General features: G+C 29.7%; 2 protein-coding genes across 2 annotated transcripts; one reads left to right on the forward strand and one right to left on the reverse strand.

Annotated features, from left to right (window-relative positions):
• Positions 1–3,248: 3,248 nt before the first annotated feature.
• On the forward strand, positions 3,249–4,543 carry LOC114403811 (hydrophobic protein RCI2B-like). The gene is made up of 3 exons (XM_028366987.1): positions 3,249–3,477; positions 3,642–3,742; positions 4,251–4,543. Exons 1-2 carry the CDS (start codon positions 3,388–3,390, stop codon positions 3,723–3,725), a joined length of 174 nt encoding a protein of 57 aa, XP_028222788.1. The 5' UTR covers positions 3,249–3,387; the 3' UTR covers positions 3,726–3,742; positions 4,251–4,543.
• A 1,333-nt stretch (positions 4,544–5,876) lies between these two features.
• Positions 5,877–11,467, reverse strand: LOC114402062 (anaphase-promoting complex subunit 11-like). Its single transcript, XM_028364602.1, has 4 exons — positions 11,313–11,467; positions 7,801–7,836; positions 7,032–7,150; positions 5,877–6,199 (listed from the first exon to the last, which is right to left on the reverse strand). Exons 1-4 carry the CDS (start codon positions 11,465–11,467, stop codon positions 6,084–6,086), a joined length of 426 nt encoding a protein of 141 aa, XP_028220403.1. The 3' UTR covers positions 5,877–6,083.
• Positions 11,468–14,357: the final 2,890 nt, after the last annotated feature.

Below are 14,357 nucleotides of genomic sequence, written 5' to 3' on the forward strand. Positions count from 1 at the left end.
AAAAAAAATGAATTACTTTATAATTAAAAAATTATTAGAATACCAATTCAGAATTATAATGATTGATAACGAAATACATGAACATATATAAAATGAAAAAAAATATTAAATGAATAAAAAATAAATTAAAGAAAAATAAATATAATAATTACTGAAAAAGGAAAAATTAAAAGTACAATTATATATAATTAAATACTAATACAACCTATAAGGAAAAATCATAAGGAAACGAAATAAGAATTCAAATGATTTTTAATGAAATACATGAACATATAAAAGAAAAATATAATTAAATAATAAGTAAGAAATTAAATAAAAATATAATTGACTACTAAAATGTAAAAAAGGAAAAATTTAAAAATAAAATATAGTAAACTATAGAAAATTAAAAATTAAAAATAATTTTATAGATCATAAAATTAGAAAACAATTAGTTATCAATAAAAAATTAAAATTAATGTTTAGTATACTGTGTATTATATAATACATTATATTTCTTATTTCATTAAGTAATAAATAATATTTTTATGATATGTTTCACCCTTTTTTTATTTTACCCTTAGATTATTTTTTAAATTAAACATGAAATAAATATTTTTCAGTCGAATCTGATTCGCACGTAGGAGAAAGAAAAATATAAAGTATTAAACTGAAAAAAGTAAGTAGTTGTTTGAAAATGAAAATGAAAAAGATTCTTTACACCACGTGGCATACATGAATGTGAAGTTGACGTGTTGGCTGCACGTGGTGCACTTTTGACGGATCTGACTTCCTATACATTGTACAGTAACAATCAACATTTTAATATACATGCTACTCTATATTTAGAGTTTGGTTTTAATATATTATTATTTAATATAATCATTCTATTTAAGAAATTTAGGATTTTATAATTTTATGAATGACCTATAAAAAATTGTTATGTGCGATAAATTTTAATTAAAAACGATACTATAAATAATTTCTAATTAATTGATAGTATAACTTTTTTTAAACTAAGAGAATGACTTAAACAATTATCAATACAAATTTGATGACAATATAATAATCTATCAAAGTTAAATTCATGCTTTTATATAACATGATTTGATACCATTATCTTTAAAGGGGATTAGGAGAGGTCGACCAGTGGCCTAATTGCGATAGACAATTTGATACCTACATCAATCAAGAATCAAAATCAAAATTAGGAAGACATGTATAGAAATATATATATATATATATATATATATATATAATAATAATAATAATAATAATAATAATAATAATTTATTTAGCAAGATTAAGTTTAATAAAAAATATAATATTTAAGGCGATGAACAGTATGTGCACATCCTTGAAATAAAAGATCTAACTATTATTATAAATCAATTTGATACTAATATCCTTTTTATTTTTAAATATTAATTCAAATAATTTTAATTCGGACAATTAAGTTGTTTTATATCTATATAATTAATATTAATATGAATCCAGCCTTAAAAAAATAAAACCAATACCAATATAAATAACAGTCCATTGGTCCCATTCCTCCATGTAGAAGTCCATAGAAGATTATTTATTAATTAAAAAAACCTTCACTCTTTTATTTTTCCTTCTAAAACTCTACGTCTAAAGATACTCTTAAATGAATTTGACTATTTTAATTCAATTCTTTCTTAAAAAATTTAATTAGAAATGTAACAAAATTTAAGTTTTTTTTTTTAATAATTTAACAGCTAAAACATTTTACTTTATTCTCTAAAATGAAGAAAAACAAGAACCTATTCCTTCTTAAATAAATCAGCCGAGAAAAGAAAAGAAGATAAAGGAGGTGGCACACACACGTGAGAGGTCGGTTGTAACATGGGACCCCATAAAGCGTGGCTCCATCATCGCCGTTGATTCTTAATAGCGCGGCAATATACGAACCGTCGATCTCTTAAGTTTCCACACTCTGCCTTTGACTTTCATTGCGTGTGTTACTATTTTTTGCTTACTTCTTTGGCCCCCACGTGGCACCACAAACACTCTTCCCCTGTCTATGTTATGTTACACCTGACCTGTCCCATTCTTCTTCCAATCCAAAGGATAAATTACCTTTTATTTTCATTGACAGTTAAGTACGTTTTCTTTTTTTTAACGAAAATTTTAAGTGTTTAAAGATGATATACGGGTGATAATATAAAATATTTTTATATTATCGTTGAATTACAATTTGTTATTAATATTTCTTTAAAAAAATTATTATTATAAAAGTTAATAAATTTATCATATATATAATTAATTATAATTGGATGATAATACATACATCATTGAAATAATTATGTGTACCATCTAGATGGGATCGTGTACTGATCTTTATAACTTACTGCATTTGATCAGGTTTTTAATCAATAAATATTGATGTTCGATCGGATCATCTTGGGAGGTTTAAACATGTCATAAAGATGCCATAGATTTTCAAGATATAATATAATGTTTTAATGCGACATACAAGACCAAATATGTAAATATTAGAGAATACATGTTGTTAGACAATGATAAATAACCCTCTCATTAACCTAGAAAAACAGGTTAAGCAATGCACTTCAGAGTGTTTTAGATTAGCTCACTCCATTATGAAGAAATCTTTTCTTTTGTAAAATAGTCTGTAAGTATTTTTATTTATTTAATAAGACTCACAATTCACAAACAAATTGTGACACAAGTGACTAATAATTGAATGAATTGATCGCAAATTATTATAAGATTTTACGATTTCGAATTCCTTTAAGGAAGATATACAAAATTGTACGGAAAATAGAATCTCCACGACGACAACAAAATCTTCTATGTCTTTAATCATATGATAGAATTTAATTGTTGATTATGTGAATAGAGAATATTTTTTTTTATATATTTAGTTGATACTTTTCTTGGGGAATTAATCTCATAATTTTTGGACTCGTCTTATTTTCAGTAATTTTTTTTATATTTAATAGCTATTATTATAAAACAAAATTAAACCATTCTTGGTCTAGATACGTTAACATTTATCAAATTTAAACACTATAGATAAAAATAGCATGGATTCAAGAGAGCTTAGTTGAGCAGAATCTGCAAGATTTATTTAATTATTTGAAAGAATAGACTTTCGCATTGGCATAATGTGATAACGGCATAATGGCACGCGGAGTTTACACAAGGTGAAGCAACCGCGTTCTAGTTTGCAATGAAAAGATGCCACGTTGGTCCATGGAGTGTGTACGTGGCTTATAAATAAGCATGCTCCACCCCTTGGCAGTTAAAGGCAGTAGTAGTGTTACTTTCCAATTTGAATTGTTCCATTTTCATTTCTTTCGCAAAAGTTGCAACTACTTCCTCAGAAAAAAAGTTTCTAAGTTAAGGAAATCCAGAGAGACAAAAATGGCCGGTGACGGTGCAGCTACATGCATAGACATCCTCCTTGCCATCATTCTCCCTCCTCTTGGAGTCTTTCTCAAATATGGCTGCCAGGTACTAAATTGCACATATTTTTCTTTTCAGAATTGAAGATTTTTACACAAAAAATTGGTTACTTTTTTTCATTGCATGTTAATGGATTGTAGAGTGTGGTGACTAATACAACACATGGTTGATGGAAATGGTAATGGTGATGGTAATTAATTTGTTGGATGCAGGTGGAGTTCTGGATTTGTTTGGTGCTGACCCTTTTTGGTTATATACCTGGAATTATCTATGCTGTCTATGCTATCACCAAGTGATCACCCTTTAACTTTGTGTAAGTGATCCTTCTACTTGGAAGAGCCTTATTTTTTTTTTCTTGTAAAATAAATGTTTACTTCTAAGAATTCGGGTTTGAAATAGTTTGGCCATTGGAGTTTTTTGAGGACTTGTCAATGATATTTTTAGCAAAGTTTCAAGGCTTCAAGCAGCATAAGCTCTTGTACTTCAATTGTTGAGTAGTCATAAGATTATTATTATTTTTTAATTTTCTTTGAGTAGTCTTAAGATGATATCCATACGTTTCTTTCTTTCCTTTTTTCATTTTATAAAAAAGAAAACCACAATATCTTCATCCGGAAGAACACTAGTTATAAATAAGAAAGAAGACAAAAGTTTGGATAGAGAAGGGCATGATGTTCAACCTCTCACTGATTTCATGCTAATTTATCGTGCTAATAATTGTGATTAAAGGAATTTCAAGTGGGTTTGGCTTTGATTAGCTTTACTTTTATGGTGGACCTCCTAATTTCACTGATGAAATGATGCTTTTTTTTGTGTGGCAGGTGGACAATAAACAAATGTCATGGGCGTTTCTGTCTTTCAACTCAGATATTAGTGTTTCTTTAATATATCGCCAATGTTGTCATATTCTTATGTTCTGTTTTTAAAACCCCTTTTGTTCTTAGCTTAAGCGAGAGTGGAGTGTGTAGCTTACTAGCTTGTGTATGTAGTCTCTAGATTTGGTAATTGATTTGAAATACACAATTTCATTTGTATCAACGATCTTGTTCATGTATCTTATGTAAACTGTGCTATTCATTACTTTCAAATTAATAAATCGGATTTATTCTTATTATATATTGTGTTTTGATTTTTGAAAACGCATGAGTTTTTGTTAAGCAGTTAAAGTTGTTCTGTCGATGCCATTCATCTGTTCAATGGGGACAAGGTTCTTGTATTATTGAGCCTCTTTTGCACATATTCAGTCTTATCTTTGTTTAAGATTAACGATAATGATAAAGATAATGGTCTCGCCAAGTAAATTTGTCCAATGATATTACCAAAAGAATCTGATTCAATATCAGTATGTTCTTGATAAACAAGTACGCAATTCGTTGTTAACTGTTTAATTATATTCAATAAATTTAATCGTAAATAGTAGCATGAAAACGATGATAAATTTGGCGGGTTCCTTTGAGAATTGAGCAGAGAGAAAAAGACAAATAAAGGAAATTCATGAAGGCTTTCCTTCTTTTTATACTCTTGATTCGGTGGTTTCTTTGGGGTTCAGAATAGAGCTTGGTCTGGTAGCTATAATTATGATTTTTCAGCCTATAAAAAAATCATATTAATTTGCATCTTACTCTTTGAAGCCCCACCATGGTTAAGCCTCTGCTATGATAACAAGAGCAGCTACCCCAGTGGCACTGATTTTTGTCACCAACCGGCAAAACCAACAACAAGGCAGGCCATGAAACTGTTTGTGAAATAATCGGAATCCTCCTATGTGCAATACTCAAATATGAATGTGCAGATTGTAGAACAAATGTCACCACTAGACAAGTTTTGTTATTTAAGCGAAAATGAGTTTTTTTTTCCCTCCTCCACTCCAATTTAATTGCTTCGGCATAAGTTCTTTGTATATTTGTTATTTAGCCAAATTTTATGAGTTTTAAAACATCATGTAATGTGACATTTTAGTAATCAACTTATCCACTAAAAGATATGGCCACCATTTGGATGTGATCCATATCATATTGTCAATAGGAAATAATTTGTTGACGTGACAAACAGATTTAGAGGCCTAGCTGTATACATTTAATATTTTAGAAGACTTAAATTATAATTTAAGCTAACTACATAAACGACAAATGCAACAGACACTTGCGACATGGCGGGTGGTGAAATCAGGCAATAACTTGTCAAATTAAAATTTCCATAGTCTTTAGTGAATGCAACACTTCACCATCATATTTGCATTGAGAACTTAGATCTTCAATAATTGAAGACTTAAAAAAAAAAACAAAAAGAACAAAAAAATCTTCAATAATGAAACCTTAACCAAGTAAAATTTATAAAGGTTCAATTTCAATCATATATATGACCAGCTTGACTATTTACTCTTGTGGAATCCAGTTGTTATCTATACATACGACCATCTTGACATCAGCATACACTATCGAATCATATTAGAAAACAAAGGAAAAGGACATTATCATTAGTCATTAATGGAAAAAATAAACTTGCACTTAACAGAAACTTTGATTTCGATCTCCTTACAAGTTACAATGAAGATACAGATTTAACATGAAGGAAACAATTCATCTTCGAATTAACCATACCAATTTACATTGCTCTCTGGTCACACTCGAAAAAGAAAATGAAAACCTGAGCTCTCATCCTTTAAACTGCCACTCCCTACGGCACATGGGGCAATGCGCTTGTGATGTCTGAGAATTCACCCATTTCAGGATACAGTGCAGATGAAATGCGTGATTGCATACACCCCAAACTGTAGAAACATGTGTTAGATTAATTACTGATATCAATATCCACAGAATATAGCAATTGAATCAGTTAGTCAGTCAGGCATTCAATCCAAACATTGGTTACCATTTCTTAATAGAGTTATGTAATCTTAGTGAATTTTTGAAGCAGGAATTCCTTCAAACTCCTAGGGTATGCATAAAACTTTTTAAATAGTCAACATGTTTGTCAGCGATAATAGCATCTTTGCAGCAGTTCAACACATTCAAATCAAGGGAGCTAGAGAACTTTAAACTTATGTATTAGTATATATGTGAAACTCTACAAATAAAGTTTGGACTTTGGAGGTATCCTAATGCATCTGCAGTCAGGAAAATTGGAAACTCCTAACATGATAGCATTGTAATCTCAATCATCCTATACCTAATAAGGGGACAGAGTTATTTGCTGTCACTGCCCTACATGTACAGACCCCAAAAAGCAATAAAAGGGTTTTTTAGAAACCTACAAACTTTTAAACTTATAAGCTAAGCTTGAAATCTTCATCCACACCTAGATTGTTAGTTGGATAGAATGCACGTTGTGGTAGGTGTACTAAACAAACTTCTAAAAATCTGTTTTGAGGCTTGCTTAAGACCCCACATCACAATCAGTGTTCACACAAAGTCATTTACTTACTAGAAGCTAATTGTGAATAACAAAATCACAAGTATACAATGTACAGTTGCTGTTTATTACCGCTAGAGTAGCATAGAATTTCCAAAATGCAAAGGATTAATTAACAAATATAACTAAGACAATTTGGTGCAAAATATAATAACGATGAAAGTCGTCATATAATATTATGAATAGCTTACTCAGTGGGCAGTCATCTCCAGGAAGTTTGCAGTCAGGACAACATCCATCAAAGGCCATCCTACAAATCCCACAGGTTTCATCCTGGGCATCCCAAGTCCATGAAGCAACAGCATGCCATCTACATTTGACAAAACAAAAGGGAATGTGGTAATCAGGATGTGGTTGATTTAGTCGCAAAGCAAATGAGTAGATAGAAACTAGGAAGGCTGAAAATTTGGAATAAAAATCATGTTAAACTAGTTTGGTAGAACAGAAATTTGGAGCAATTGAAAGTCAAATACAACTCAATTTCACACCAGTCATACAAGTTTTGCCTATTCTTCTATAGCATAAATGTGGGCAGAAAATTATTCACAACCTACTCTTGTCCACTCCACCTAACAAGTTCCACCAACTTAAAATCAAAACCTTCCACCCCACTTCTTTTTCACTAATCACTACAGTCTCTAATATTCTAATTCTACCAAGCAATTGAAAATGCAACATATCCCCATGACAGAGCACGAAAGTAAGCTAAAAGCAACCTTCCACACTCAATTCAATCATGCATCATGTGCGAAAATCAAGGCATTTCCACATCACTTCATTTTTTACTTCCCTCCTTATTTTCTATATTCTCTAACAAGCACAACCTTAATTATTCAACAGATATGGTAATATAAACATCCAGAAACTTCGGCCAAGGAATAATTTGAAAGACCAAGTAAGCAGAACAAGTTCATCATTATATGAAAGTTTATGTTTAAGAGAGAGAGACAGAGAGCATACTCTTTTTCGAAGTACAGCAGATATCCAAGTAGAGACCTTTGTCAAGAAAAACATATTCTTTTCCTTTTCCACAAATACCCAATTCTCGATATATGAGAATTAGGCTGAAAGTAAAAGCACGAAAATTTGAAAGCAAAAAAAAAAAAAATACAAAAAAGGGAAGCAAAGACAAAAACATGTAAAATGCAAAATAGTAAAACAATGAAAGGGGTAAAAGATGAAACGAAGAAGAATGGGAAGGAAGGATACGCAAGATGTTCACTTTCATCTTGGTGCCCAACAACAGCAAAAAGAAGTTAGGGTTTGTCCGAATGCGTAGTGGAGACCAAGATTTGAAATGGAGAAAGGAATGGACCTTTAATCAAAATTCAAAGCTGATTGTAAACCGTTGGATTGGATCAAATTTCATGGAGAATGGTTATGAAAATGCATTTGATTGCATATTTGAAAATATTTTGAGTAAAAATATTTTCTCAAAAAGAACCAAAAATTGAAAATGATAAAATCTCATTTTCAGTTTAAACTAATAATTTCATTTCGAGTAAAATGGAAACACGCGGTGATAAAAAATATAATTTTAAGTTAATTTAAAAATACATTTCATTTTGACAACACATTTTTAGTATTTTTGTTTATTAAAAGTAGAAAACAACCAATCAAACTAAACATATTGTCAGAATTCTAATCTTTTAATAATTGAAACAGTTTTCAGAAAATGAAAACAAAAAATAAAAATATAAACGAAAGAACCGTTAGTTTTATAAATTGATTTTTTTATAAAAAATAGATCAATTTTTTTTTGTTTTCTGTTTTTTTTATATCGTCTAGATAAGCACGGAAAAAACATAAAATTACTTATTTTATTTTTTAAAAAATAGTTTTACTTTGGTTTTTTAGTGTTTTATTTATACCAAATTGATCGTTCAATCTTTGTCATTAATTGTGTCAATATTAGCTGATATGTTCTCGTCGCTCATAGTTTACTACATTTCCCTAAGTTGACACATTCTGTGTCATAAAGTGTAACAAAAATTACACTTATGGTACCTAAGAGTAGGGGTAGGTACATGGACTTGGATCCGTGGATCAACTAATTAAAGAACCTTACCGATAATGAATCTCTTTTTTTAACATCTGCATACCTATATCAAGTTTGAGAGACCTAACAAACGTTATTTGTCGACTAAAGCATTACCCACGTAACTCGTTTAAGTTTAATGTGCAAGTATTATTAATTAATTAAGTTAAGATTATGATTTTTAATTTAGGTTGTTGTTAATTTGTTATGTTTAAAATGTTGTATATTTTAGTGTGATAAATTTTGTAAAAAAAAAGCTTAACAAATGAAGTCAAATTTTCTTATTTTAATTTTATATATTTTTTTAAAAATATTTTTTTACCATATTTTTTTTCAAATGACTATTTGAACTTGTGGACTAACCTGTGTATTCGCAAGCTTTTGCAAGTCGAGTATAGCCCTTGAATAAAAGACAATTTATTCGACATACCAAACTTATCAACCTCTTCTAAAATGTGTGTTTCATAGGTCGAACTTTAACAAGCTAGACCACTTTTTATGCTTACCCCAAGGTTGTGTACAACGTGAGGCCAGTTAGGTCACAGCCTTAGGCTCCCGTTCTTTTTCCAATATACTAGTTACTATGTAATATTACAGACTACTCAGCAAAAAAAAAGTAATATTACAATCTCTCTTTCGAATTATAATCGTAGATAATTGCTACAGATCCAAAAAAAGGGATTGCTCATAGATTGTTATTAACATTGATAGTGATTATAATTGGAATAACATGTATCATTGTATAATTGATATTTTGTATACATAAATTAATTTAAATCTTTAATTGAGTTAATTTGAAATTTGAATAATATTTAAAATAACAACTCACAATTGTTTTTTAAAAAATTAACAAAGTGTATTAAATTAAAATTTGAAGTAAATTTTATTTTAGGTCTTATAATCTCTATATACGACTCTGACTAGAACATATATAGGCCAATGACCCTTTTGAACTATTTTGAGAAAATATTGTTTTTTATTTCATATTTTTACTAATATTTGTAAAGAATAATGAGAATCCCTTGGAAGTGAAGTGTTAGAATTGCTTGATTATAAAACTCTAATAAATGATTTTGCAACTAAAAAAGCTAGAAGATTAATATAAAAATTGATATTTTATATAATATACTAAGTCTCTTTAAAATTTTTGTAAAAAAAAAGATCCCTTTAATATTTTCGCCTTAGGTCCCAAAATGTCTGTGCACGGCCCTGCTTACCCCTACCTAAGAGACCCAATTGACAACTAAAATTTTGGGGACTAAAATTATACATTTGTGATACTTGAGGAACTTAACTAACATAATTGAAATCCGTGAGACTAAAATTGCACAATTGCAATAAGTTGATGGACCAAAAATATAATTAAGCCTATATTTTCATAAATTTGTTTTATCAAATGAAAAGTTTATGTGAGTTGGGTTTGTGACTCGGCAAGGCCTGACAGATCTCAAGACTCAATGAAGCTTACATAAGTACTTATACATTATTTTCGTTAAATCCCCAAATGTGCACATAAACTTCATTATTCCTTAAACCCTTTACATGTGTTTTCTATGTTCTTTTTTTTTCTCTATAGAAAATAATAAAATTTCATTATATTTTTATTCCCTACATTAAATACGATGCTTTCCATGAAGCTCAATATTAATACCATGTGTTTTTCATGAATGTGATGTTGTGTATATTTCATCAATTCTATATATAATGTCATTGCATTTTTATCAATAAGTCATTGCATTTTTATATAATGTAATTTTTAGTACTTTTTATTTCATTTATTTTATTTCATTCCAACTTTATTTTTCTCCTTCTTTTCTTCATAAGATATGATGTCTAATCATAATTTAAAAATAAAGGACTCAAAATTAAAAAAAAAACATGGAAAAATTAAGGGATTTAGCGAACAAACGAATTGAAATGAAAAGGAATAGCATCTCTGGAAGAAAAGGTGCAAAGGAATTAACATTTCCCAAAAGAAAAAAGGAGTTCCGTGAACAAAGAAAAGGCATTCGATAAGAGGGAAATGACATTTATGGAAGAACAAAGAGGTTTAACAAAATGAGGATTATTTGAAAGAAAAAAAAATATGAGTAAAGGGTAATTACATAATTTTGTATAAAAAATGTAGTATATTTAATTGAGACTTAATTTCTATATTAGATCTCTAATTCCTTAGTAGATCTAATCCAGAAATTCGGATTAGAGAGATAGAATGCAAGAATTATTGAATCAAAACCCTATCCCTATCCATTAGATCTATTAATCATTCTACTTCAAATCTAGAATTAAATTATGTTTTCAAACACAAAACAATTCACAAAACCATGGATGATCTATCAATAGAAAGATATGAAGCATTGAAGTAGAATAGATTGCATTGAAGAAGAAAGTAGATATGAAAATCATAGAGAATACATGTTTGAGGTTCTACTACAGTCCAATCCCAACAAACAGGGATTTAGCTATGTCTAGCCATAGAAAGATCAAAAACCAAAGAAAAATGGATGAAGATGAAAGATTCAACCATATAAGAGCTTCATAGAGAACTCCACGCCAAAAATCGTCTCTAACGATTTTCTCCAACTGCATCAATATCAACTTCGTAGGTCGTCCAATTATAAACAAATTTCTCACACTAAAACTACCATGTTAGCTCTCGATTAAGCGAGAGTGCATTTGTTAAGCTTTAGAAATAATCTTGCTTAAGTGAGACTGATCTCTCGCTTAAGTGTCGGTAATAGATTTGGTTGTAGCAATAAAAAGGTCTTGCGCTTGAGCGACATTTCTCAGCTAGCTCTCTAGAACATGTCTTGCTTAAGCAAGGTTGACACAAGTCTTCTCCTTCAAAAGCTCCATTTTTGGTTCACTTGAATCTTTACTCCTTTATTCAAAAAAGTAAACAAAATCAATCAAAACATATTCAATTGTCAAATCAAATTAAACTAATTTTTAAATTTTTATTCACAAATAGGGAGAATTAAAACTCTAAGTTGAAGAGAAATTAAAATAAAGTGTGAAACCAATTATAAATATCCTTATAATTTTAAATTTCAAAACATAAGGATATTTTACTAAATTATAGCTAAAATGATTTAAATATCCTTCACTTCCCCTCCAAATTTCCCAATATAAATTTGAATTGGTTTGGATCATTGGTTCATATCATATTGAAAAAAATATAAATCAAATGAATTCTAGTTAGATCTCAAATTTTGATTTTAAGAATTCAATTTGATCCCATTCAATCCAATCCAAATGATTACTTACGATGTATTATTTTTATTTATGTTTTTAACGGTAAGAGTTTGAGCTCTTTAGCCCAATCATATTTATCGTATTTTTTTTTCATTTTAAGGTTACTAATTAGTAATTACTGATTTAAAACATGGTTTAACTTTTGACTTGAAATTGAACATGTTTCATATTATACTAGTAGTTAAAAAATAATTTGAGTCAAATGTATAAAATTACTTACAATCAAAACCAATTTCCTAAATTTGTTTTCAATTTTTTCATTTATTATTGTTTTAATAATAAATTTGATGACCTAATTCAATCCTAATTGAATTGGTTTGGACCATGTTACATACCTAAATTTGTGGAAGTTGTAGAGGTTATGGCTGCATTCTTCAATTGGTTAAGCATCCTCGTTACATCAGCAACAATGCTTCATGAACACCTAGCATGTGTCATCTTTGAAATTACACTGAATGTGTAGTTCATTACTTTTTTTAACAAGTATTTTAGTAAGAAATGTGGCAGAGCTTCATTTTGAGCATATATGACTCATTACATAAAAACAAAAATTTCCATCAAGGAAAAACCAGTTGATTTGATTAGTAGTAGGAGAAATGAAATGCTTAATTGCTCTCAGTCTGACTTGAACAGCTCTCTCTCTTTTCCATTTTTAGACAATTGACCATTCTTATATGCTTGTAATTATCAAGTTTTTCCTTTCCATTCTGTTAGGGCCCAGTCTTCTGTAAATGAATACAGCCCAATGTAACTAATCTATTTTAGACGAAGAAGAATAGGTAGTTAGTGGGTATTATTTAGTCTGTTAGTCAGTCAGAAGAAATAGACAGAGAGTTGTTATTGAGTTTGTTATATATTTGTCAAGTTGAGCCTGAGACAGTGTTGCTCAGTGGAGGAAGAGGATTTCCTTTGAGGAGAGTCGTCCCCTGATTTCAATTTTTCAATACATAAGAGCTATATTTTGTTTCCTATTCTCTATCTCCATTCTTTATAATTTTGTTTCTAAGGATCTCTAGAGCCCAACACATTCAATTGATAGTTTTTATTTTATTTTATTTATGTATTTTTGGGCTCCAAATTTCATAATTGCCATGGTTTTCCTTTGTCCTTTTCTCTTGTGTTTTTACCATTATATACCTTTCATTATACAGGGTTTGTTAAACAGAAGAATTGGTGCAACCAGTATAAATTCTGAAAGTTCACATTCTCATACTGTTTTTACTTGTGTGGTTGAATCTCGATGCAAGGTGATGCACTCTTCTCTTGTGGCTTGGAGATAGTTTTTAATGATATTAGATAGGAAGGGCAGACATTATACAGTCTTTAACTAGATAAATTTTAGAAGAAACTACAAGTGCAATATTGAAACAAAATCCTAAAAAATTTGGTGGCAAGTTCCAAAGCTGACTATAGAAGCTTGGTCCAAACTTCAGCTGAGATTCTATGGATTCAGTCGTTGCTCACCAAATTACACTGCTTTTTTCAGACTCCTAAAAATCCTTTGTGACAATTTGAGTTTAGTGGTTCTCTCACAATCTGGTGCTTCACTTTTGCACTAAACAAATGGAGTTAGATACTTTTTTAGATATGATGAAACCATGTCCTCTGCATCTACCTGTTCAGGTTTGGCTTCCAAAAGAGCTTACTTCTATCCTATGTATGCTGATCAATATTGCATGAATTACAGTTGCATGAGGTGGGGATAAATGTGCCTTTTTCAACATCTTTCTTCCATATTTATTTTTAACCTACTAACTAGTAGAGGCCCAAACTGGATAAAGATTATGCTTTATAGTAGGAATTTTACAACAATTCATCTTGAGGTGTGTTTAAATAATTATTGTCATGGTGTAGTGAAAGCGTTGTAAGATTCTCATTTCTGTAACAATTTTTTTAAGTGTGTTTAAATTGCCTTGTAAATGCTCACTGAATGAGTAGCGAAAGCCTAACATTTTTTTTGAGAGAGAAAGTGAAAGCCTGACTTCAAACCTATAAGATTCTCATTTTTGTAACAATTTCATAATTCATATTGGTTCCTCCAAATTAAATTAACTTTATACTCACCTCTTTGGTGTGAATGGAATCAAATCAAACTTAGTTATAAATCAGGCTAAGTAAATAAATAAAACTAGAGCTAAAAACTAAAATTGATAGCATTGATGAGACAATTTATATGATGCAACCAGAAAACTTTGTGTCAAGAGACCCAAAGAATATGGTTTGC

Source organism: Glycine soja, chromosome 20, assembly GCF_004193775.1.
Source record: "Glycine soja cultivar W05 chromosome 20, ASM419377v2, whole genome shotgun sequence".
NCBI lineage: Eukaryota > Viridiplantae > Streptophyta > Magnoliopsida > Fabales > Fabaceae > Glycine > Glycine soja.